Below are 27,306 nucleotides of genomic sequence, written 5' to 3' on the forward strand. Positions count from 1 at the left end.
TCTGCTCCTATTTTTAGGGAAGTTGGTAGTTCAGTCTTTATTTACTTGTCATTAAATTATCCTTCCAAGCATTATCTTCACCCTTTTTGTGAGGGGGGGGCAAAGAGATAGCATATATTCGTTTGTACATAGTATTGTCTCCTTCTATTTTTTTTTTTAAGGGGAGGGATAATGTATTATCTGTTTTGTGATTATGGTACCATCCTCTCAAAAATTACCTGCTCCTTTTTTTTAGAGACAGATGGTGGGGGGGGCGTGTTGTATTATCTTTGCTGTTGTCATAAGACTATTCTTCCATGAATTACCGCCCCCGCTTAGAAGATGTAGAGCAGTTGAAGTAACAGGGTCAGCTGACAGGAAAAAACTGAAGAAAACAAGAGAACGTGATAAGGATAAACTTGAAAGATAAATAGACTTGGCAGAGATAAATTCATTTTGAAGTAAATTTCTAAAAGCCATCAAATGCATCCCAGCATGGAAAACGGACGTTAAACCAATGATGATCTTTTTCTTCTTTTTCTTCTTTCTTTTTCTTTTTCTTTTTCTTCATCAATTAGTTAAATTGGTTTTCCTTTTCGATGTGTATTGTGTTTCTGTTCAACAGACCAAACCAAATCAGGTATTTGTTTTCTGCCAAAACTAATGTGAACTTTTTTTGAAGTTGATATTTTAACTTAAGAAATTGAATAAGTCTATTGTTTGTGGCACTTCTACAGTCAAATAAGTAAATTGAAAGGAGGAATAAAAAAGAAGTAAAGAAAAATCAATCGTTTTTTTAAGTTAACACGAGGTTGCTTCCCAACTAACTACAACATTTTAGTTTTTAAGCCCAATAAGAACAATTTTTTGGTTGATCCCGTCCCCTTAAATAATTTTTTTACCATCATTACCAATCATCACAGTGTTGTATCACCGGCCACCTGACACTACATTAATTCTTATCTCTCCACATTCCTACTTTCAACCACAGCATCATTGGCAAAAACACGAATGTAGCCATCATAAATATAAATTGTTCTTTCTGCTTGCCAATAGTAGCCTCTGCGAGGTGGTCACACGTGGATCAATCAGACTCTAGAGTGTATTAATTTCAATCGAACCCTTGAAGGACTACTTCTAGACCCTTAGGGAATTACAGAGCCGTTAACTGAGAACTTTCTAAGACTTACAAAGAAAGACGTCCCCTCTCCTATCTTTGTCAGCTTGACATTGAGCAAGGCTATCCTTCACTGAAAGATATACAGCTCAAGAAAATACTTTCGGCAGCTGAACTTTCTTAATTTATTACTTCTTTGATTGTAACACTGTTTCAACATTCGGCAACCTACACCCAACGGTGAAAGTCACTCAAATAAATATATCATTTTATTAATAGAAGGATTTTGTTTTCTTTTTGTTTGACCTTTTTTACAAAATATTATACGAGTTGGTCTTACAGTCGATGCAAAGATTATCTCCTATGAAATAGCGATCACCCGACATTGCATATGAGCTGGTACTAAAAATTCGATCCCCAAACAATATAAACGTGATACATTTCTTAGTTGTATATTGAGTCACGTTGACATTTTTCATAAGTTTTGATTAATCACGTGAACTTTAGGAACCGTTAAGAATCAAATTTATTATTTTCTCTTTATGTTCGAGTTTCTCAATTATTTTTGTAAATTAATTGATAGTGATATCGGCTAATACTACCAGGATCAGTTTTTATTGATACTGACAAGAGGTGGGGAAAACCTTGGCATATTTTTATTCTAAGGTCTGGTTCACTTAAAGATGGAGAGGATTCAAACGTTTTTTTTTTTTTTTTTTTTTCAGAATGGGGCATGGTTCGTTCCTAGGAGGCCATGATCCCAGGCATTACCTCTGCATTCATGGTGCAGGAGTGTTTATTGTGTTTAAATTAATAAATCAGATATAAAGAGATTACTTTACTTCCTTTTTTCACTGTCTAAAACTTTCGACAAGCTACACCTAACGGTGAAGATCACTCACATAAAAACATATCGTTATTGTTTATAAAAGGGCTTTGTTTCCCTTTTGTTTGTAAACAGTTTTTTTTTTATATTATAAGAATTGGTCTAAAGGGTTCATGCGAAGATTAAGTCTATATAGACACTGTACAAAATGGCAGCCTCTTTTCAATGTATCGTTTTCAATGCGTATTGTGTTTCTGTTCAACAGACCAGACTAAATCAGATATCTGCTTTCTTCTGAGTTAATATGAACTTTTTCGGTTTTAAAGTTGATATTTTAACTTGAGAAATTGAATAAATCGATTGTTTGCGACACTTCTGCGGTTAAATAAGAAAATTGAAAGAAGGAATAAAAAAGAAGTAAAGAAAAATCGTTTTTTTTTTTAATTAACGCGAGGCTGCTTCTCTGCTGGTTGCAACATCGTAACATCGTGAACAAATTTTTACTGATGTATCTTCTTAGATAATCGGACTTTGCCAAACTTTCGCCATCATTACCAATCATTAGTGTTGCCTCACCGGCCACCTGTCACTACGTTTATTCTTACCCTCGAGTGGCTCATGGGCTTTGACAAGGGGTGACTCTTAGTAAAAAATAAAAATAAAATGTTAGAATCTCGGTGTAGAAAAAGCAGATAATGTTACATACAGTATTCTTTTATATAAAGAAAAACTGAAGCACCAAATCATAGAGGTCGGCTACCTATCACATTAAACCGTTTGGTAAAACAATAAGTAACGAAAGAGGCCGACGAAAGCCTCTGCCCAACCTAAAATAAGGACCTGGTGGGAGATAGGATGAAAAGGGGTGGGAACGAAGAGATGGAAACAATAACAACAACAGAGAGAGAGAGAGAGAGAGAGAGAGAGAGAGAGAGAATGTAATTCGCAAAGATGAAGGGAAGCCTCAATAATCATGCAAGCAAATGGAAAAAGGTACTTGTCTATGAGATTGAGTTACAAACATATTACCTGGGTATTATTTAGCTTTTTTTTTTTTTTTTTTTTTTTGTACTGTTGCCAAAAGGTAGAGAGGTGCCATTCTGGGATAATTTTATCATTGTTGCCATGACAACCGCTAGTTAAGAAGAAGAAGATGAAGATGAAAAAGTAAGCAAATAACACAGTAATCTATCAGCTGTTCATAGATATGCATTCCTTGATATAGAGTGCCTACTGATACCTTTACCACCGCCACTGCTGGCCTAACCCTAACCCTAACCCGGTACTGCTAGCCCTCTGTATCACTCACACCTCTGCTGCTGGGTGAGAGTATGTGCATGCACACGTGCTGCGATGATCGGGACCCTTACAACAGCTTGCTTATATTCCTGGGCGTAGGTAGATAAGTGGAATAGGTGGGAAAAGGTAGAAAAAGTGTGAGGAAGCGAGAGGAGGGAAGGAGAGGATGGTCTTGTGAAACTTTCTCGGCTCTTTGAAAGTTTTGTACGGTTACAACCACCACCTTGTCCTTCTTTTTCTTCTTCTTGTTCATCCTTCTCTCTCCTTCCCGTCCGTTGTAGATGTAGTTCTCCTTCTTCTTCATCAGTTACACACTTGCTGGTGTCAGCTGCATCATCACAGCCAACAGGGATGGACCAGCAGCAGCACGAGGAGATGAAGCAGCAACAGCCGTAGTGGACTCTCTCTAAAGTTCTCCTCAAGAAAAAAAAAAGTCTACAGTCACCAATATTTTTCCCTTTTTGTGATCCCTGCATTATAAACACCCCCCTAAAAAGTATCTTTTGGGAGAAAAAAGCGTTGAATTAAAAAAAAAGGGAAAAATAAAACAACAAAACTATCGACATTACATCACCACTGGACTCTCGATAGATAATTTGAAAACGACCTGTTGAGTTTTGAATTTGACTTGACCCCCGACCCTAAAGTTGTTATATTTGAGTGATTAATTCAAAGGACTAGTTCTTTTTTCTTCTCTCAACAAACAAACATGGAATACCTTCGAAGACATCGCCATAACATGAATCAGTTGCTTTCTGATCTTTATAGGTATAAAGATGGAGACGAAATTATACCAAGTCGAAGAACTCGGCTTTCCTACGAGGATGGAGTATCATCACTATTCTCGAGCGATCTCAACTTGTCTGATGCTGGTTCATATTCTTGCAAAGCTGTCAATAAATTCGGACATATTAACACCGTTTCAGATCTCAACATTCAAGGTAAGTAAGCTTGATGCCAATACCTTTTTTCGTTTTAATTTACGTCTTCAAATAATTGTATTTAAAAAGACAAATGGCTGCTTTTTAGGAATAGGTATCCATAGATTTTCAGTTGTGACGTAAGCCAAATCAAGTTTCAACTTTTACCAAAATATACAAATAAAAAAAAGTGCCGTTAATTGCCAGACGATTATCTTTCAATTTGTTAGAAAGACTAAGTTCCAACTTTTATGTAATTGCCACTTATGCATAATACGAACCGTGCGGAAATAATAATTTTCTATCATTATTATTACTATTATTATTATTATTATTATTATTATTATTTAGAAATCTATTCTTATCATGGATAATTTTTTAACTTCTGTAATTTCACATAACTGTTTAATAAACAAAAATTCAAATCGCACGGTATCTTAACTTGGAAATCCTATCTAAAAAATCCTGCACAAGAACCCCCCCACACACACACATATCTCTCTCTCTCTCTCTCTCTCTCATATATATATATATATATATATATATATATATATATATATATATAAATCCCCGAAACAGTGTTTCATGGTAAACAACTGATGATCCCTTGAAAAATAAATTATTGGTGTTATAGTAAATTCGAGAGCGAGTTGATGCAGTGATTGCAGGTGATTAAATGACTTACTGACTAGATGGTTTTCTAACGAATGATAAAAAATATTTTTTTGTATAGTTTTAAAAGTTAAAAACTTCAAAGACTATATATATATATATATATATATATATATATATATATATATATTGAATACTCTTATTACTTTAGTAACTATTTATTTGGGATTAATACCTTTTTATTTATCTTTATTAAAAGGGTTAGGTTAGAACTAGGTTAGGGTTAGGATTAAAAAAAAAACAGTCTGTTTCATAATATGCAGAAGTACCAAAATAGCACTACAGAATACACTTAAATACAAGATGAAATCAACAGTTTACTTTTCTTAAATAATTTCTATCCAAGAAAAAAAAAAACGCTAATAATACATTCAGTTTGTTCGATAAAGTTCGTTAACGTTCATCAGTCTCGGGAGTCTCCAGTGAAACTCGGCATTAATGACGTAAGTAGTTAAATTTTATTGGATACCTATTCGTAAAACGCGCAGAAAAATGTTAATCTTTTGGTGCTTTTGAACTTTCTTGACTGGATCGATTTCGTTTCGGATTTTTTTCTCTGCTTTATATTGTCTCCTTTCAACCGATGTTAAATTTATATCAGATATTTTTCGACTAGATATTTTTTCCCGTTCCGAATCATGTTCGCGTTAAATGCACATAAAATCAAAAGTTATTCAATTATTTGTTTTTGAGAACATTCATTACGGTCTTCTAACCCTAATGCTAACCAGCATCCACATCAACAAAACTTTTTAACTCTTACCAATTGATTGCTATTTTTTTAAAAATCTTTTATCGTCTTATATTAAAACACTTCAAGGCCTTTTTTAGTAATTATGGAGAATAAGGACCATATAATCGTCAGTTTTCCGGACCGTTCACGTAAAACGCCGAATGAAGATTATTTTCGTCAGTACGAAGCTCATTCAATGAAAAATTAATTGAAAAATGAATTTTTTTTTGTTGTTGTTACGAATAAAATTTTAATGAATACTTATTGGATAAGTTTTATGACACCTGAAAAAAATTCCAACTTAAATAAAACAATCATTGTAAGGTAAGTTTCATGAATAAATATTTATTTTTTGTAATGACAAACAACTGATAACAAAAAACTTATCCAATTTTTTTCTTTTTTTTTATAATTTTTTGTCTCAATCAATATTTAGCTGTTTTTTTTTTTTTTTTTTTTTTTATATATAATAAACCAATGACAGCAAATAAATATTTTATTAAATGATGTTGGATGCTGCAAATTCATTGGCACATTCCAGCGTTTTATGTAAACTGCCTGGAAAATTCTGACTATAGCAAGGTCCTTCTCCTGCATAACTACCGCCTTTTTAAATAAAATATTAAAAATATACTTCCAACTCTGTTACAAAGGAGAAAGGTTCCTCCCTGCCGGCCTTCTCACACCTGTTAGTATCCTATATCTCTATAAAGCCACCATTTGCACCTGCATGGAGTATTTGTTACTACATGTGGGTTGATGTTCAACTCCTTCTTGGACAGGGTGCAAAAAAAAAAAATTCTAACTTAATACGGATACTTGTGCAGTTTATGGACCGTGTTGAAATATTACTCTATTATTTAGAAAACCATTCTTAACATAGGAGAAGAGGGGCTTTGTTGACTATTCTGTACTTCTACATAATTTAATAAGCAAATAATGTAAAAATTGAATTTAACTTAGAAATCCTAGTTTTAAAATAGCACGGTCCATAAACTGCACAAGTTCCCAATTAGGTTCTGTGTTATATACTTCAATGTTGTATTCCTGTGCTTATTTTACAAATACATCCATGGAATGTGTTCCGGTGAATTACTGCACTTGTATCTCCCTCAGCAAAAATACCCCCAACCCATCTAATTAATAGCAAAATCCCACCCCTTCACTGTAGAGGTCCCTAGATGCCTGAATTTTTTTTTTTTTTTTTTAACTTTTATAGATCCTTTCTTAGGACCACTTACCTTTGGAATTCCCTCTCTGCTCCCTTGATCATACTAACATGCAAAATTTTAATGTATTGCAAACAAATATCTTGTGGCTTAACCAGCCACTTAGGTTGTTGAATATAAATCTGGTCCCTAACACAGTAATCCCTTTCCTTTCAGTGCAATACTCCTTGTTTGGGGTGAAAAGAGTGAAAGAAAGATATTTTTCTTCTTAAATTTCACATAAAAAAAGAAACGATTGGAGGAATTCCTATATTTTCTGCTTTCTTTCTTTCTTTTTTCTTTTTACCTTTTCTTTTTTATGAATCGGAAGCAAGTAAAACTCAGATTTAATCGCTGAAGGGAAAAGTGAAATTTCATTAATTTTTATATTTTTGTACAAGATCATTTGACTGGAGTGTTCGTTTAATGAGCCAAGGTTCAATCTTTGGCAGAGTCATACAAAAGGCTAAAAAAAAATAGTACTAGACGCCTTTTTGCTAAACATCAGCATTGCAAAGTGAGGGTTAATGATAAGTGGAGTAATCCTGGGAAAGAACTGGCATCTTCCCCTACAACACGATGTAATAGCTAATGAAAAGTGAGCGTTAGGTTTGCCCTTGACTATAGTAGACCACTTTAATTTTACCTTAAACATACTAGATTATGTTAGAACATACTTGAAATCGAATTAAGCTTGTTTTTTGTTACTGTTTTTTTTTTTAAGACTTATATTCAGCATAAGCAAGACATATGGCCACTAAGACATAAGGGGCTACGGAGCTCAGGTTTATAAGGGGCATCTTTAGTGAAGAGTTGTACAGCAAGATGTTTGTTCATTATTTGAAAACCGGCTCATTTGACAGAATGGTAAAAGTGGTCACTCATGGGCTAAAAGGACCATTGCTCAATCTTTGATTGAGTCATACCAAAAGCTTTTAAAATGATACTTGATCCCTCCTTGCTGAATCCTTGGCTTTATGGGGTAAGGATCAAGGATAACGGGAGTAGTCTTAGGAAAGGAGTGGCGCCCTCCCTTACATTTCAGTGCAGTAGCCAATGAAAGGACAGCCTTTGGATTTCCCTCAAATACGGCCAACCATTTTATGTTTTTGTAACTTACAGACATTAGAATGATATAGAATATAATTGCTACCGGAACAGTAGCTTAAACTCGCCATAGAACAAGTGGACAACAGAAGATATTGTGTTTTGAAAGAAACAGCTTACCTTGTAGGCTTGTATACCATCTGTTTTTCAGCTTTTTTCACTTGTGAAGTATTCCACTTCGATTTCCAGTTAATGTCAGGTCATCAGGAGAGAATGCAGGCTGTTTCAGGGCCTTCCTCTTCTTAGTTTATTCACTTGTAGACGTGTATATAATCGTATATATCGTGGGGGGGGGATATTTCATTTTGTCCTCTGGTTAATGTTAGGTCACCAGGAAAGAGAATACGCACAGTTTCCGGGCCTTCATCACCCCCCCCCACTAGTGTGAAACTCCATTATCTGAATTGCATTTAAATGTACTGCTCAATAAAATAAACATGCAGACATTGAATAATAAAAAAATGTTTTAGTATCATGTAAACATTTATGACCTGATGCTTTGTTTGTTTGTTTTTAAGTTAAAAAAATATCACGTGGAATAAACTCGGGAGCTCGGGAGCTTTTTACAATTAAAGAAGTAAAATTATCAACCATAGTTTAGAGCGACACTAAGGCTCCCTTTTCATTAACTATTACGCCAAGGTGTAGGGGATGATATCACTTATTTCCCAGGATTATTCCGCTTATTCTTGATACTTACCTTATGATGCTGAGTGTGTTTAGCAAAAGGGCATTTTTTTTATTTAAGAGTCACCACTTCTCAAGGCCCGAAAGCCACTCGAGGATAAAGGTTAATTAAGGTGGTAGTGTAATAATAGTTAATGGTGTAGATTGGGCAGAAATTGGATTATTTATGAAGACAACTCAACAAGAACTAGTTTACATTGAACTTGAAGGCTATCATATTGTAGTCGGCCAGGAAGTAGGCCAGTGGGATAGTGTTTCTACAGGCAGGCAGTTCTAAGAAAGAAGCTTTGTTTATGGAAGCTGCATTTAGATTTAGGCACAAATAGAAAGTGGGAAAAATTGTTGATAGTGGTTGTAACTAGTCGAGTGTTTTTTGTGAAAGTTTAGCAAGAAGGGACCATAGATTGGAGTTCAGACGAGCACTCGCTACGAGAATAATGATAGAGCAGAGACAGGCTCGTGACGTTTTTTGTTTGTTTGTTTGTTTGTTTGTTTGTTTTTGTGGGAAAGAGGTCCCAGGGAATAGAAAAAGGCATTTGACTGAGAATTGAACCTTAGTTTCTCAGCTCATTAACGAACACGGACTTGAATAAAAACGTAAAAATTAATGAAATTTCACAAACTTTTCCCTTGGAAGATTTAATCAGATTTTTACTTGCTTCAAATTTATGAAAATAAAACAAATGTGAATTCTCCAATTGTTTTTTGTACATGAAATCTAAGAAAGCAAACTATTATTATCTTTTGAGTCTTGTTTAGCTAAAACAAGGCATATTGCTACCGAGAGGTAAGGAGCTACTCTATTAAGGACCAGATTTATACGGGGGCAACCTAAATGGTTGGTTGGGCAACATGATATTTGTTCACATTACATTAAAATCTTTGCATGTTGGACTTTATTATGTAGTCCTATAAAAAAAGGAAAAATCGCTTGATTAATCAATAGGCAGGTTATCTCAATATTCCATAAGAATCTTTCACTTCGTGATACAAGCACCAAGTGAAAGATTGTTTCAGCAATCTGCCCCACTATAATGGAAGTTTAAAAAATATGTATTAATAATAATCTGAAAAAAGTTAAAACGTTCTTTTAAGGATATCAAATATATTTTGGTCTTTTCGCATATAAATTTTTTGAAATTTTATACGAAATAAGTAAATTTATTATTTTTTTAATATAACTTTATTAAAAACATTTATTTATTCTGAATTATCAATTTACTGACCTCAAATTTCAATAATACTGATAATACTAAACTAAAATAATTTTAATATAATAATAAACTAAAATAATTTTAATATAATAATTATAATAATAAACTAAAATTATTTTAATATAATAATAAAAGAAAATAATTTTAATATAATCATAAACTAAAATGATTTTAATATAAAAATAAACTTAAATAATTTTAATATAATGATAAACTAAAATAATTTTAATATAATAATAAACTAAAATAATTTTAATATAATAATTATAATAATAAACTAAAATTATTTTAATATAATAATAAAAGAAAATAATTTTAATATAATCATAAACTAAAATGATTTTAATATAAAAATAAACTAAAATAATTTTAATATAATAATAAACTAAAATAATTTTAATATAATAATGATAATAATAAAAGAAAATAATTTTAATATAATAATAAACTAAAATAATTTTAATATAATAATAAACTAAAATAATTTTAATATAATAATAAACTAAAATAATTTTAATTTAATAATGATAATAATAAAAGAAAATAATTTAATGTAATAATAAACTAAAATAATTTTAATATAATAATAAACTGAAATAATTTTAATATAATAATAAACTAAAATAATTTTAATATAATAATAAACTAAAATAATTTTAATTAAAAGTAAACTAAAATAATTTTAATTTAATAATGATAATAATAAAAGAAAATAATTTAATATAATAATAAACTAAAATAATTTTAATATAATAATAAACTGAAATAATTTTAATATAATAATAAACTAAAATAATTTTAATATAATAATAAACTAAAATAATTTTAATATAATAATAAACTAAAATAATTTTAATATAATAATAAAATAAAATAATTTTAATTAATAATAAACTAAAATAATTTTAATATAATAATAAACTAAAATAATTTTAATATAATAATAAACTAAAATAATTTTAATATAATAATAAACTAAAATAATTTTAATATAATAATAAACTAAAATAATTTTAATATAATAATAAACTAAAATAATTTTAATATAATAATAAAATAAAATAATTTAAATATAATAGTAAACTAAAATAATTTTAATATAATAATAAACTAAAATAATTTTAATATAATAATAAACTTAAATAATTTTAATATAATAATAAAATAAAATAATTTTAATATAATAATAAACTAAAATAATTTTAATTTAATAATGGACTGAAATAATTTTAATATAATAATAAACTAAAATAATTTTAATATAATAATAAACTAAAATAATTTTAATATAATAATAAACTAAAATAATTTTAATATAATAATAAACTAAAATAATTTTAATATAATAACAAACTAAAATAATTTTAATATAATAATAAACTAAAATAATTTTAATATAATAATAAACTAAAATAATTTTAATATCATAATAAACTAAAATATTTTTAATATAATAATAAACTAAAATAATTTTAATATAATAATAGAATAAAATAATTTAAATATAATAATAAACTAAAATAATTTAAATATAATAATAAACTAAAATAATTTTAATATAATAATAAACTAAAATAATTTTAATATAATAATAAACTAAAATAATTTTAATATAATAATAAACTAAAATAATTTTAATTTAATAATGAACTGAAATAATTTTAATATAATAATAAACTAAAATAATTTTAATATAATAATAAACTAAAATAATTTTAATTTAATAATAAAATAAAATAATTTTAATATAATAATAAACTAAAATAATTTAAATATAATAAAAAACTAAAATAATTTTAATATAATAATAAACTAAAATAATTTTAATATAATAATAAACTAAAATAATTTAATATAATAATAAACTAAAATAATTTTAATATAATAATAAACTAAAATAATTTTAATATAATAATAAACTAAAATAATTTTAATATAATAATAAAATAAAATAATTTAAATATAATAATAAACTAAAATAATTTTAATATAATAATAAACTAAAATAGTTTTAATATAATAATAAACTAAAATAATTTTAATATAATAATAAACTAAAATAATTTAAATATAATAATGAAATAAAATAATTTTAATTAATAATAAACTAAAATAATTTTAATATAATAATAAACTAAAATAATTTTAATATAATAATAAACTAAAATAATTTTAATATAATAATAAACTAAAATAATTTAATATAATAATAAACTAAAATAATTTTAATATAATAATAAACTAAAATAATTTTAATATAATAATAAACTAAAATAATTTTAATATAATAATAAACTAAAATAATTTTAATTTAATAATGATAATAATAAACTAAAATAATTTAATATAATAATAAACTAAAATAATTTAATATAATAATAAACTAAAATAATTTAATATAATAATAAACTAAAATAATTTTAATATAATAATTATAATAATAAACTAAAATTATTTTAATATAATAATAAAAGAAAATAATTTTAATATAATCATAAACTAAAATGATTTTAATATAAAAATAAACTTAAATAATTTTAATATAATGATAAACTAAAATAATTTTAATATAATAATAAACTAAAATAATTTTAATATAATAATTATAATAATAAACTAAAATTATTTTAATATAATAATAAAAGAAAATAATTTTAATATAATCATAAACTAAAATGATTTTAATATAAAAATAAACTAAAATAATTTTAATATAATAATAAACTAAAATAATTTTAATATAATAATGATAATAATAAAAGAAAATAATTTTAATATAATAATAAACTAAAATAATTTTAATATAATAATAAACTAAAATAATTTTAATATAATAATAAACTAAAATAATTTTAATTTAATAATGATAATAATAAAAGAAAATAATTTAATGTAATAATAAACTAAAATAATTTTAATATAATAATAAACTGAAATAATTTTAATATAATAATAAACTAAAATAATTTTAATATAATAATAAACTAAAATAATTTTAATTAAAAGTAAACTAAAATAATTTTAATTTAATAATGATAATAATAAAAGAAAATAATTTAATATAATAATAAACTAAAATAATTTTAATATAATAATAAACTGAAATAATTTTAATATAATAATAAACTAAAATAATTTTAATATAATAATAAACTAAAATAATTTTAATATAATAATAAACTAAAATAATTTTAATATAATAATAAAATAAAATAATTTTAATTAATAATAAACTAAAATAATTTTAATATAATAATAAACTAAAATAATTTTAATATAATAATAAACTAAAATAATTTTAATATAATAATAAACTAAAATAATTTTAATATAATAATAAACTAAAATAATTTTAATATAATAATAAACTAAAATAATTTTAATATAATAATAAAATAAAATAATTTAAATATAATAGTAAACTAAAATATTTTTAATTTAATAATAAACTAAAATAATTTTAATATAATAATAAACTTAAATAATTTTAATATAATAATAAAATAAAATAATTTTAATATAATAATAAACTAAAATAATTTTAATTTAATAATGGACTGAAATAATTTTAATATAATAATAAACTAAAATAATTTTAATATAATAATAAACTAAAATAATTTTAATATAATAATAAACTAAAATAATTTTAATATAATAATAAACTAAAATAATTTTAATATAATAACAAACTAAAATAATTTTAATATAATAATAAACTAAAATAATTTTAATATAATAATAAACTAAAATAATTTTAATATCATAATAAACTAAAATATGTTTAATATAATAATAAACTAAAATAATTTTAATATAATAATAGAATAAAATAATTTAAATATAATAATAAACTAAAATAATTTAAATATAATAATAAACTAAAATAATTTTAATATAATAATAAACTAAAATAATTTTAATATAATAATAAACTAAAATAATTTTAATATAATAATAAACTAAAATAATTTTAATTTAATAATGAACTGAAATAATTTTAATATAATAATAAACTAAAATAATTTTAATATAATAATAAACTAAAATAATTTTAATTTAATAATAAAATAAAATAATTTTAATATAATAATAAACTAAAATAATTTAAATATAATAAAAAACTAAAATAATTTTAATATAATAATAAACTAAAATAATTTTAATATAATAATAAACTAAAATAATTTAATATAATAATAAACTAAAATAATTTTAATATAATAATAAACTAAAATAATTTTAATATAATAATAAACTAAAATAATTTTAATATAATAATAAAATAAAATAATTTAAATATAATAATAAACTAAAATAATTTTAATATAATAATAAACTAAAATAGTTTTAATATAATAATAAACTAAAATAATTTTAATATAATAATAAACTAAAATAATTTAAATATAATAATGAAATAAAATAATTTTAATTAATAATAAACTAAAATAATTTTAATATAATAATAAACTAAAATAATTTTAATATAATAATAAACTAAAATAATTTTAATATAATAATAAACTAAAATAATTTAATATAATAATAAACTAAAATAATTTTAATATAATAATAAACTAAAATAATTTTAATATAATAATAAACTAAAATAATTTTAATATAATAATAAACTAAAATAATTTTAATTTAATAATGATAATAATAAACTAAAATAATTTAATATAATAATAAACTAAAATAATTTAATATAATAATAAACTAAAATAATTTAATATAATAATAAACTAAAATAATTTTAATATAATAATTAACTAAAATAATTTTAATATAATAATAAACTAAAATAATTTTAATATAATAATAAAATAAAATAATTTTAATATGATAATAAACTAAAATAATTTAATATAATAATAAACTAAAATAATTTTTATATAATACTGATAATAATAAAAGAAAATAATTTTAATATAATAATAAACTAAAATAATTTTAATATAATAATAAACGAAAATAATTTTAATATAATAATAAACTAAAATAAGTTAAATATAATAATAAACTGAAATAATTTTAATATAATAATGATAATAATAAAAGAAAATAATTTTAATATAATAATAAACTAAAATAATTTTAATATAATAATAAACTAAAATAATTTTAATATAATAATAAACTAAAATAATTTTAATATAATAATAAACTAAAATAATTTTAATTAATAATAAACTAAAATAATTTTAATATAATAATAAACTAAAATAATTTTAACATAATAATAAACTAAAATAATTTAAATTAATAATAAAAGAAACTAATTTTAATATAATAATGATAATAATAAAAGAAACTAATTTTAATATAATAATAAACTAAAATAATTTTAATATAATAATAAACTAAAATAATTTTAATTAATAATAAACTAAAATAGTTTTAATATAATAATAAACTAAAATAAGATTTTGTGTAATTTATGAAGTTTCTTAGTTTTGTGTTTCGTAATTTTTTAGATGAGGATTTGATATTTTTTAGACTATTTGAATTATTCGGGTTACTATTCTCATCTTAAGTGATATTCTCACAACTTTTCGACCGATGTAACCTCCGACCTACTTCAGGTGCATCTTTTTAAACTTTAAAACCTACACGACCTAAAGGTTTCCAAATTTTACAAGATGCACATAAAGAAGGTCATAGGTTACAACGGCCGAAACGTTGTGAGAATAACAACTAAAGTGAGAATTTTTTTTTATTATTTGGATTATTTGGACTGCTCTTCTCATCTTGAGTGCTATTTTCACAATGTAATCTTCGACCTTCTTCAGGTGTTGCTTGTTGAACTCAGAGAATCTTTCTGTCGAACTCGGGAATCTGCATGGAATTTCAAATGGAATCCTTTTTTTAATTCACAGGAGGAGTAGCATACTTTCGTTCCATTATTCATGACTTGATAGAAATCCTAAGTCATTCGCAATTATATTTTTTTGGAGTGTCGCCCGCACTGAGGATTGAACCTTCAATTTCCAAAAGAGTTTAGCTTACATCTAAATTTTACCAAGGACCTTAACCACTACGACAGAAACACTGTGAAAATAACATCCGCGATAAGAACAGTAATCCAAATAATATGAATCATCGATCCTCATCTAAAAAAAAAAATCCAGAAACATAAGAATAGTAGCCGAAATAATCCAAATAAAAAAATAATGAATTTTTATTGTCAATGCATTTGTCATAAACCTTTTCCATAAAATGTTTATTTGACTTGATTGAATTGAAAAATGTTTGTTTTAATATTTTCTTCACGAAATATAATAATTTTCTGTCTTGTATTTTACCAGAGGTCCGTCATCGTAGGAAGAAAGATGATCTGAATACTGAAAGGTAACCCTCATCTCATTACTTTGATCTACGTTTTAAAAAACAAATGTTAAAATTGATGCAACAACGACAACTAATAGTTAATTAACTCATTAGGTCCGAAATCATCCAATTTTTTCTTTCTACTGTTGAGTGCAAATTTTGTGTAACGACTAAGAATGGGTTAGAATACGCAAATTAAAAAGAAAAAAGTTATTTATTTTGTTTTAAGAAAACGAAATATTGACACGCCTATAAATAGAACGTTACTACTAGTCTCTCGCTCCTGGACAGGGTTCAAAAGAGAGTCGCCATTCTGATAGGTCATGAACTGTCATCTAATCTGTTACATCCCTCTGCCTGTTCTGCAATTATTTTAATGGTGGATGCTCCAACGAACTACGAGCTCTTGTACCACCTCGACGTAAATACCCTCGACAAACCCGACAATCAGCAAAATCCCACCCCTACACAGTAGAGATTCATAGATGTAAGAAAGCCTTCTACTCTAATAGTTTCTTCCCCAGAACTGCTAGACTTTGGAACTCCTTTTTGGCTTTCTGCTTCACCGACTGTACTGACATGCAGAAGTTCAAGTGTAATGTGAACAGACATCTTGCTGCTAAACTCGCTACATAGTATCCCTGCAACTTATGGCCTCGATAGTAGCCCCTACATAAAAGTGGCACTATGCCTTGTTTGGGGTGAAAATGAAATTTTTAAAAAAAGCAAAAAAAAAAAAATGGGGGTGTATTTTCGAAATCAGGAGTTGAAAAAAATCCAAAATAAAATTTGCACATTATAGTAAGGAGCAAAGCGTTTCACACAAAGAGTTACATTTCACTTTTGGTAATAAGTTAGTGGCATACTATTGCAAGACTCATTTTGACATTGCCATTGTTTATTCTGCTTAGTAATTACATGACCTTTCAAATCACATTTGACATCATTTATCGGCCGTGATGTTGCCAAGCTTGTTTTCGCTTTTTTTTTTTTTTTTTTTTTTGCTACAGCTCCTTTCAGGAGAAAAGTTGATGAATTTTATCCTTTCTTCAGGTTAATTATGCAGTAAGCAGTACTATTATATGTTATCTTATAGATTTTAAAATGAAATTATTTGGTGTCCTATTTATGGGACAATGTATTGATAAGAGGTCTGTAATATGATATGCAAATGAGATACCTATATATAAAAAATAAATCTTAGGCATTACGAGATTTGATTGATTATAATACAACATCTTTCAAGACAAAAGTTTTGTTGTTTTTGTAAATAAAAATCACTTGATAAAAAAAATGTCTTTGTTAAAATTAATTGCTGAAAAAAAATTCTAAAACCAATTTGTGATACTGCTGTAATCACAAAACTTGATAAACAATTAACACAGCACAACAATTCCCTTTTTTAAATCAATATGCAAATATCAGGAAGTTTCACCGGATGTCCTGCTCGCTTGGCAAGCCGAGAGCAGGCTCAGAGCATTTTCACCTTTTAAATTTACCAAAAGATTCATAATCACCGGCTAGGTTTTTTTTTTTTTTTTTTTTTTTTACATAAGAGTCACCTTATCAAGGTCCTGAGGCCACTCGAGGATAGGGGTTATTGAGTATATAGTAATCAATGGTATAATACCGTAATAGTCGTTATTAATGGAAATTTGGTAGATTGGATTACTTAAGGGGGCGATTCATCAAGAATTTGTTTATGTTGGACTTGAAGACAACCAAGTTGTCGTCAGCTGGGAAGCAGGCAAACGGAAGAGAGTTCCACAGGCGTGCAGTTCTAAGAAGGAAGCATTGTTCATGGAATCTACATTTTGATTTAAGCACAGTTAAAGAGCGGAGAAAGTTAATGACAGTGGTTTCAGCTAGACGGGTGTTTTTTGAGAAAGATTGGCGAGGGGGGGGGACCAGAGACTGGAGCTCAGACGAGCACTTGCCGTGGAAGATAAACGATAAAACCAAGACAGGCTCACGACGTCCCTTCTGTGGAAAAGAGGTTGCAGGGAAGAGAAAAGAGCCTCCCCCACTAAATTACGAAGGTCTATTTTGTAGAAATTTAAACCAAATAAATGTTTGTTAACTTTGATAAAATGATTTTAAATTGGTTGAAGTTGTTAACATTTTTTTCCTCCTCCGAAAAGAACAACGAATGCGATTTTTAATTTGTGAGAAATCCTAAAATTATGTGGATACTGATAAAACTAAATTTGAGATTTTTTTTTTTTTTCCTATGTGAAGAAGAGAAGCATTTATTTTTAGTAGATGTGGTGTTCATGTTAATGTGGATCTGTTGGGTATCTGCTTCCCTTTGCCTCTTGGTGGTTGGCAGTACTTTGCCGGGCGACCCCCACCCCTTCGCCGCCGCCATAAATATCACTAGCGCCAAACTCTTGGTATGCTTGGGCAGGTGAGAGAAAGAAGGAATAATCATCCTCTTTAAGAAGGAATAGTCTGACTGCTCACGGAGAAAAGGTATACAAGACAGGCAGCAAGAATGCAGCCCCAAAACTAAGAAACTATTAAATTTCTCTTATCTATTTGTGGTGTAGGTAAGGGTTAGGTATACAGATGTGATTTTCTGCAGTGAAGAGTTAGAAAAAGAGGGAGACAGTCAGCCTAGTTAGGTATAAAGCTGGCTGTAAGTTATAAACACTGCAGTTTTCTATATAGGAAAGAAAAGAAAATGTATCCTCCTCTTTTTCTCTTTTTCTCCATGCTGCTGGGCAAATTAGGCATTTCTCCAAGAGTTGTAAAATGGTGGCTTCTAGAGTATCAAGTGGCATTTTTCGAAGAACAAGATTCCACCTACGTGGAAGTGGAAAACTGCCTTTAGACCAGCACAGGCAACAGTTTGTTTCGTTTGTACTGGCAAAATAAACAGCAGCTCCCACTCCTGCCCACTACTTGGTTTACCTTTTTCTCTTTTCTGCCAAACGTGAAATTGAGAACAGCGATCATGTTTCATCCAGATAATACCATTCCACCTGCTTAAACTTGTATTTGCTTACAAACTGCTGTCTTTTACATAAGGTATAAAACTAATTTTAACCTCAGCGAATAGCCATCAGAACGTGCCAATTCTTGGTTACATCAGAATTTGATCTTAATAAAAAGATTGCCAAATGATTGCTAGACAAGCAGTCAAGATACCGAGAGTATAGATAGAGAGGAGGTGCCATTCCCCTCCCCTGTATCCAGTTAGTGGGAGTATCCAATCATGTTCAAACTCTCTTCCTCGATATTTCTCAGTACTGATTTATTCCCTGCTTCCTTTGTTCCAGCTTGTTTGACCTATTGGTTTTCATCAATTCACTGTTCCAGTATCTCGTTATCTATATTATGTTTCTGTTAGTCTGTTTGCTTGTCTGTTTCACTTTTGTATAAACCTTAGTTAATGTAACAGTGTGTATGGGCACGTGTGAGAAAAATATCAGCAGCGGATGTTGAAGGATAGTTGGTTAGCGAAAATACTAGCAACAGCAGTCGTTAAAGCATGCATGCAAATTAGCAAGTGTGCGCGAGCTTGCCTCACAAGAAAAGGAGTGAAAAATACACCATATGTTCGGAGGAGAAGCAAAGGTTGTATGGGGAAGATAGACGTGAAAAAGGGCGAAGGTTACACCGGCCGAAACATTGTGAGAACAACATCCAAGATGAGAGCGTAATTCCAAACTAGTTGTACCCGGCTACGCTTTGTTGTGGCTTATTCTGGTTAACGCAAGTATTTGATTTGTAGTGTTCGCACGCACACACACACGCGCGCGCGCACACGCACACAAACACACACACACACACATACACACACACACACAAACAAACACGACTGTAATAACTTTTAAATATAATTCTAAAGATAGCATGGTAATATAAGTGCATAAGCAAAATATTTATTAATAACATCAAAGATGTATTTAATGTAAAATAAGAGGAATTGTAGCCTAGCGTGCGCACACACGCACACAAGCGCACAATCAAATAAAAAAATACGACTGTAATGACTTATAAATACGATTTGAAGTAGGTAGCAAGGAGAAAGTGTTTTAAAAGTACATGTGTGTCCGAAAAGCTTTTGCAAGATAATGAAATGCGTTGTTTTGGAAGAACCACGAATAAATGCATTTCATTTGCACTTAAAAAAAAATAAAGGTGTCGAATCGCATTTTTATTCCTATTCCTAGTTCCTTCCTTATATGTTCCGAAATAGCTGAGCCTTTTTTTTTTTTTTTTTTTTTTTTTACAAAGGAGTCACCACTTATAAAGGCCCGGAGGCTACTCAAGGATAAGGGTTAATGAGTGTACAGTGGTGAAAGGGAACATGTCGTAGTAATCGTTAGTAGTGGAAATTGAGTAAAGGGGATTACTTAAGGGAATTTGTTCACATTGGACTTGAAGACAACCATATTGTAGTCAGTTGGAAAGCAGGAAAACGAAATAGAGTTCCACAGGTGTGCAGTTCTAAGAAAGAAGCTTTGTTCATGGAATCTACATTTAGGTTTAAGCACAGATAAAGAGTGGGGGAAATTATTGATAGTGGTTTCAGCTTGCCAAGTGTTTTTCGTGAATGTTTTGCGAGGGGGGACCATAGATTAGAGCTCAGACGAGCACTTGCCATGAAAATAACGATAAAGCAGAGACAGACTCACAACGTCTTTCTTTTGTAAATTTCACACAAAGGTAATTTATATGTCTGGCAGTGTTCTTAGATATGTTTTTTACAGAAATTCATCCGATAAGTATCGAAAATCCTAAAATTAGTCTTTCTTTCTTATAGATAGAAAAATAATTTTTACAGGGGAATATTTTAGGTTGCACCGGCAAGGGAGATAATAAAATATCAAATAATAATTTCTTTTTAGAAATAAACAGATTTGTTGATATCTGGAAATATAGCTCAGTAGTAGAGCATTCAACTACTGATTGAATGATCACGTGTTCAAGCCTGCTTGTACGTCACTATTTTATTTTTAATGAATTCAATTTACGATATATATATATATATATATATATATATATATATATATATATATATATGTATGTATGTATATATATATATATATATATGTATGTATATATATATATATATATATATATATATATATATATATACATATATATATCGTAATAAATAGTTAGACTCTAAAACAATAATAGATTTAAGGCTCCAAAACCTCATACTAGAATTGTCTACATAGACCTGGTGGTACAACGGATAAAGTGCTAAGTGGTAATCAGTTTTAACAAACTTCTAAGAATATAATTCAAATTTGCTTAAGACATATACTTCATCATCGCTGATGGAACGAGAACAATCTACCCGCCTGATTAAATAACAGATTCTATTCGAAATTCTGTACAGATTTTCAAGTTCAAGTTATATTTTCAAAGCAGATCGATTAGAGGAACGCATCGGTTTTTTCAGTTGGAAAAGTTAAATTTCTTGTAAGTTACACGTATTTTTTCATTTTTGTGAAAATGCCACCAATAACTAAGCAAAACAAATAAAAAACAAATAAAAAACAAAAACAATAACAAAAACAATATCATATTTTCGAAGCAGATCGATTAGAGGAACACATCAGTTTTTCAGTTAAAAAAAATGGAGTAGGGATGAAAATTATGAAGATGTAAGGGAAAAGAGCGGAGAAAATATGATCGACATTTATTTCTGATTTGAGTCTCAGTGGTTTCTTACTAACCTGACCCCACGTTAAAATTTAAGGAGAATAGAAAGTGGATCTTGGGTTTACTTTCGCCAGCCTCGTAAATCTTGCTTTCCTTATTTTGTTCTTTAATCCTCATTTTTCATGAGTGATGTTTCTGACAAAGAGGGAAGAATTGCAGTTTTCTAGGTCAGAATCTATTTAATCTAACACCTATCCTTGGCAACTTTTGGAACTTGGTTACATCAAATAGTAATTAAAAAAAAAAACTCTTTGCATCAAGTGGCTTCAGGCCTTGTATAGAGCGATTTATAGACAAGGCATGTAGCCACTTGATCTAAAGAGTTTGAAAAAATTACTTGGAGCCAGGAGACTAGGGTTCAATCCTAGATCGGGTCATGCCAAAAACTCAAACAAGCATTACTTACTAAACACTCAGTATTATAAGGTAAAAATCAAGAATAAGTGGAGTGATCCTGAGTAACGATCGGCGCCCTTTTCCTGCACCCAGATTTGGTAGTTAATGAAAAGGGAACCTTTAGATCGCCCTCGACTATGCTCGACTACTATACGATTTTTTATAAAATAATTGACATCCACAATTCTGTCAGAAATTATGCTATGACTTGAAACAAAATATTAAATCAATCGTCATCAAAGTAAGGTTATCATTATGAAGTCTCAAGGAGGATGGAAAGAATGAAGAGAAAGAGCACCAACCAGACCTCCACTAGAAGGATACAGAGAGTACTAGGACCTTGTAGAGAATTATTGTCCATCAAATTCTAAAGGAAACCAATGTTAATTGATAGTGAGAAATCAAGTGTAAACAGCTGTTGCGATAACACAAAATTACTTGAAATGGTTATTGAAAGAGGTAGACAATGGTTGAAATCTGGGAAAAGTTATTGTCACTCTTGTCATTGTAAGTGAGCGATCACTGATAATGTCTTTTGTAAATACTCCTAGTGAGTAAGAAAAAAAAATCATCACCATCATCATCGACAACAACAACATGTTTATTTAATATTTTAAAATCAAACCATATGCAAAATATTTTAGTTTCTTTTTATTCTATCGTTATTACAATGCAGATGCTCGACTGAGCTCCACTTTTTGGTTCCTCTTGTAAGACAGTCATCGCAGGAGTTCGTGTTGTTGCTACATCGAAAAAAGACTTTCCTTTCACCCTCCATGTGCCAGCATTGATCAGAATTTCCATTTGCAAGATATTTTCATTTGTGGAACACATTACCGTGGAGCTGTTTTCCTGCTGATTACAACTCGGTCGTCTTCAAATCCAATGTTAAGAAATTCTTGTTAATAATCACTCTCATAATGATAATCAGCTTATATCATTGATCAATCGTAGTGCTTACATAGTTTCCTCATCTTATAGCTGGCAATCATTTCCATTCTATTAACACTTATCCTTGAATGGCTTTTGGTTTTGATAACTCATGACTCAATAGTAAAAAAAATCACCCAACGCATAGGCTTAAAATGAATCATGAAATAAAGAAGAAAAATAAATTGTCTTGATATAGTGCGCACACCTATCCACCCACATATATATAGTTATCCACGTACAGTAATGCTTTGTTGTATCATAACTCATCAGTGTGGCTAAACTAGCACCTTTCCCTAGTCGGGGATTTAACCTACAACTATCGTGTTGATGGTCGGCAGTTCTACCCACCGACTCATGGGAGCAGTACTCGTAAATGACCTCAATAAATGTCCATATAAATAAACATTCGCCCACCGCTTTTATAGTGTTCACAAACAGCGAGTGTGTGTGTGTGTGTGTGTGTGTGTGTGTGTGTGTGTGTGTGTGTGTGTGTGTGTGTGTGTGTGTGTGTGTGTGTGTGTGTGTGTGTGATTACAATTATGGAAATGATATTCCGACGTGATGGAGAGAGGAAAAAGGAACAAAACAAAGTATATTTTTGTTAACATTTCGTCTTTATTTCAAGACTTCCTCTGGGTGATTAATTTGAAGAAAATGAAATATTAGTAAATACTTGAAAGATAACAAGAATATCTTCAATTATTGTACTGGTATTTTATTTTCTTCAAATTAATCATTCCATGGATGTCTTTACATAAAGACGAAACGTTTATGAGTATAAAATTTGGTTTGTTTCTTTTTCATCTCTCCACACACATGTGTGCGTGCGTGTGCGTGTGAGTATGTTTGAGAGATAGATAGAGAGGGGGGTAAATAAGGGGCGCTTCTACACTATCAGAACGAAATTTAAGAATTCGTAAAACTGAATTTCACATAAAAATAATGGTATCTACGTATTCCTCGTATTTTTAAGGTGATTATATCCAAAAATTACGAAAATCAATGAGGTAGAAAATTATTTATTAAAGAAAATAGAATTTGAAGAAAACGATCGTATTTGCTTATGTAAGACACAGGATAGTTCAAAAAGGGAGGTAATTTTCCGTTTCGATTAAAACAATTTTTCACCTGCTAACACGCTTAAAGTTTTTGTTTAATAATTCAGTAATATTCAGGTAATTTCGACTGCATAATTTGGAAGCTAACATTGTAATTTATTAGAATTAACAAAAAAAAAAAAATAGTAGAAAACAACTTTTTTTTTTTATCTGAAAACTCCATTTATCGACTACAAAATTTCGTTCTGATAGTGTAGAAGAGCCACATAGTGTTTTAGCCAATGAAAATAAAATGACACACCAAGGTTTTTCACAATTGTTTTAGAGTTAATTTATTTTTTTCAAATTTATATTTAAGTTAATAGAGTTAATTTATTTTTCAAATTTATATGTTTACTCTCTCCTCCGATGTTCTGTTCCAATGTTTTAGCATACAGGCACTATAACACTTTTTATGTAATTCTAGTTTAACACAAAGTAAAATGGCTTCGAACTATGACGCCACGTTTGATTACAACAATAATGAATAAAAAACAATAACGAATAAAAAAAAGAATTCCTCCAATTATTTCATAACCATGCAAAAGTTTGACTGCTCAATAAGGATAACCCTTAACCTTCTTTTTTCCATAGTAATTCAGGTTTGCCAATGTAACGTTGCAGTTACATACAAATAAAGGAAATGAATAAATAAAAATCCGGGTCGGCATTTTTTTTTTTTAACACAAGCATTTATTACCGTTGCTCTCCTTTCTCGACACAGCTTAAAAAGTCTCTTGCTGCCACTTGTCCATTTTAGTATAACAACCGTTTCTCTTTCTTCCGACCGCATGCCAGGCCAAGCTGACCCATTCTCCTCCTCGACTCTACGCGTCCATTCTCTTCGACGTTGACTTTGTTTCTTTCTCGAGTATATGACGTATTTTTCTCTCTTTTTTTCTTTTTCTTGCACACACTTCTTAATTTGCATATCCGCTTTTTTCAGCTACTGCTGCTGCTAATTTCTTCACAAGCCAGCCATCCTTTGCTGCTGCTGATATTTTTCCACGCGCTTATATGCACTATGTTACACCAATCTCTACTTATATGACAGGTGCATTAGTTCAGGCATTTTTGTTGCTTTTTTTTTTGCACCTTACACTGTTTTTAAATGGAAAATACATGCCATGATAGTATTTATAAAAAAAAAGACTGAGACTAGTAACATTATGTCTACCAGAGAGAGGTTGCATAAAATAACGGTGGGGTCAGTTAAATTACAGATACGTTTCTGCACCTTATCAAGATGGGACAGAGACTGACCAACCCAAATATGGCAAACAATACATACCATATATGGTCTGATAGTAGATTTGTAAAAATAGAAAATAGTCTCATGTGTGAGAAAGTGTTTAGCGCGATAGAACGAACCAACTTTACAAATTTTCTTGCCTTTATTTGCTATCGATCTCTTTAAAACATTTAATATTTTGTTCAGCTTTTTCTGCAGTTTCTGACACATTTTTCGCTACATTTAAGATTGTCAGTTCTGCTCCTCTAAAGATCCCTTTTCTTCTTAAATCTCTTTCAAAAACTGACCATTCACTATATATATGTAGGTTGGCACTAACCCTATTCGGGTTTAACTGGCTTCCTCCCAAGGATAAAGTTTCATGGGATTATGAAATTCACAAGCGGTCGCCAGTCGCATGTATATTGCCATTAGGGGAGATGACGACGTCAGGTTTTTGCAACTCTTGAAGGGAGGTGTTGACATCCTCCTTCATACAGAGCTTGGAATTCCCAAATTGGTCACCCATTTTAGTAATGACCTGGCTCAATGTTGCTTAACTTCGGTGATCTGACGGGAACCGGTTTGTCAACGTGATTATGCCGTATGTATTCACTATAAATGACGTTTAAAAGAAATCTAAAAAAAAAAATGGGGGGGGGCAATATTTTAGATTTGAGAGTGGGGATTACTTTCGCATATAAATTTAATGTAAAATGATCACCCACTTCCGGACTAGATGGTGACATGTAATCGATGAGTGATGACTTGTTGTGCTCATAGTGCGTGCGTTTTGCCTTTTTCAGGATCGTATGGCACTTGCGACTCATTCGACAAGTAAATTCAATTTTAGGTCTAGCTATAGTAATTTCGTATCATTCTTTGTTGTGAAGAAAAAAAAAAACGAATTTACTAGTTAAGGAAGTTTCCAGGGAATATTAAATCACAAGTGGTCGCCAATCACATGTATATTCTGATTAGGAGAGATAACAGCATGAGGATTTGAAGTTCTTGCAGGAAGGTGTTTACATCTTCCCACATTCAGCACCTGGTATTTCCAAATAATCTGATCCTGCTCATCTGATTCTGCCCAGGCTCAACATTGCTTAACTTTAGTGATCTAACATGAACTGGTGTGTCAACGCGATTATGCCATATTATGGAATTTTAGAAGTCATGATACCACTTATAAAGGCCCAAAGGCCACTTGAGGATAAGTATTAATAAGTTTCTCAAGTGGAAGGGGAGACTATATTGTGAGGATTAGTAATCACGGTTGTAACGGGTCAGAATTTGGATTATTTAAGAAGACGGCTCAGCATGAATTGGCTTATATTGGACTTGAAAACGACTATGCTGTAATCGACTGAAGAGTAGCCCGGTTGTATAGTGTTTCACAGGTATTTTGATGTGTATACAGGTCGCCACACCCATATACTTGTAAACGCCTAGTACCAGAGAATCACCCAACTGATACTGACTAGACTCAATGTCACTTAACTTTTGTGTCTTAATGTGATTATATCATATAATTCTCTGTTATGGATGACCTGAATAGTTTAGTGCCATCAGCACATTTAAGAAAATTTTTAATGTACCTGATGCTTGTAGAGGACGGGTTTGCCTTTTGATGTGTAGTTGGCGATCCCATTCTCTGTTGTTAAGTAGGAGATTGAGTTGCATGGTCTCCTTGCCATGGGATGAAAACACGAAATATGCCGGTATTATAAACACCATCAAATAAATTTATTTACAAAATAAATGATGGTAAGAGTTCAGTGACAGATTATAAGTAATGTTATTTACGTTTATAGTCTTTGATGAGAGATCGACGGCGAGGTCAAAGGCGAACTGGCGTTCGCCAGACCAGAG

The 27,306-nt window shown here is 28.8% G+C and overlaps 1 protein-coding gene across 1 annotated transcript in view; it reads left to right on the forward strand.

The window, feature by feature from the left end:
• LOC145241627 (uncharacterized) overlaps nt 1–27,306 on the forward strand; it is a 377,797-nt gene that overhangs the window by 165,463 nt on the left and 185,028 nt on the right. Inside the window, exons 18-19 of the mRNA XM_080104710.1 lie at nt 3,990–4,162; nt 16,074–16,116. Coding sequence (XP_079960836.1) covers nt 3,990–4,162; nt 16,074–16,116 — 216 coding nt within the window. The remainder of the gene's footprint in view (nt 1–3,989; nt 4,163–16,073; nt 16,117–27,306) is intronic.

This window comes from Euprymna scolopes, chromosome 20 (assembly GCF_053919585.1).
Source record: "Euprymna scolopes isolate OS-2025 chromosome 20, ASM5391958v1, whole genome shotgun sequence".
NCBI lineage: Eukaryota > Metazoa > Mollusca > Cephalopoda > Sepiida > Sepiolidae > Euprymna > Euprymna scolopes.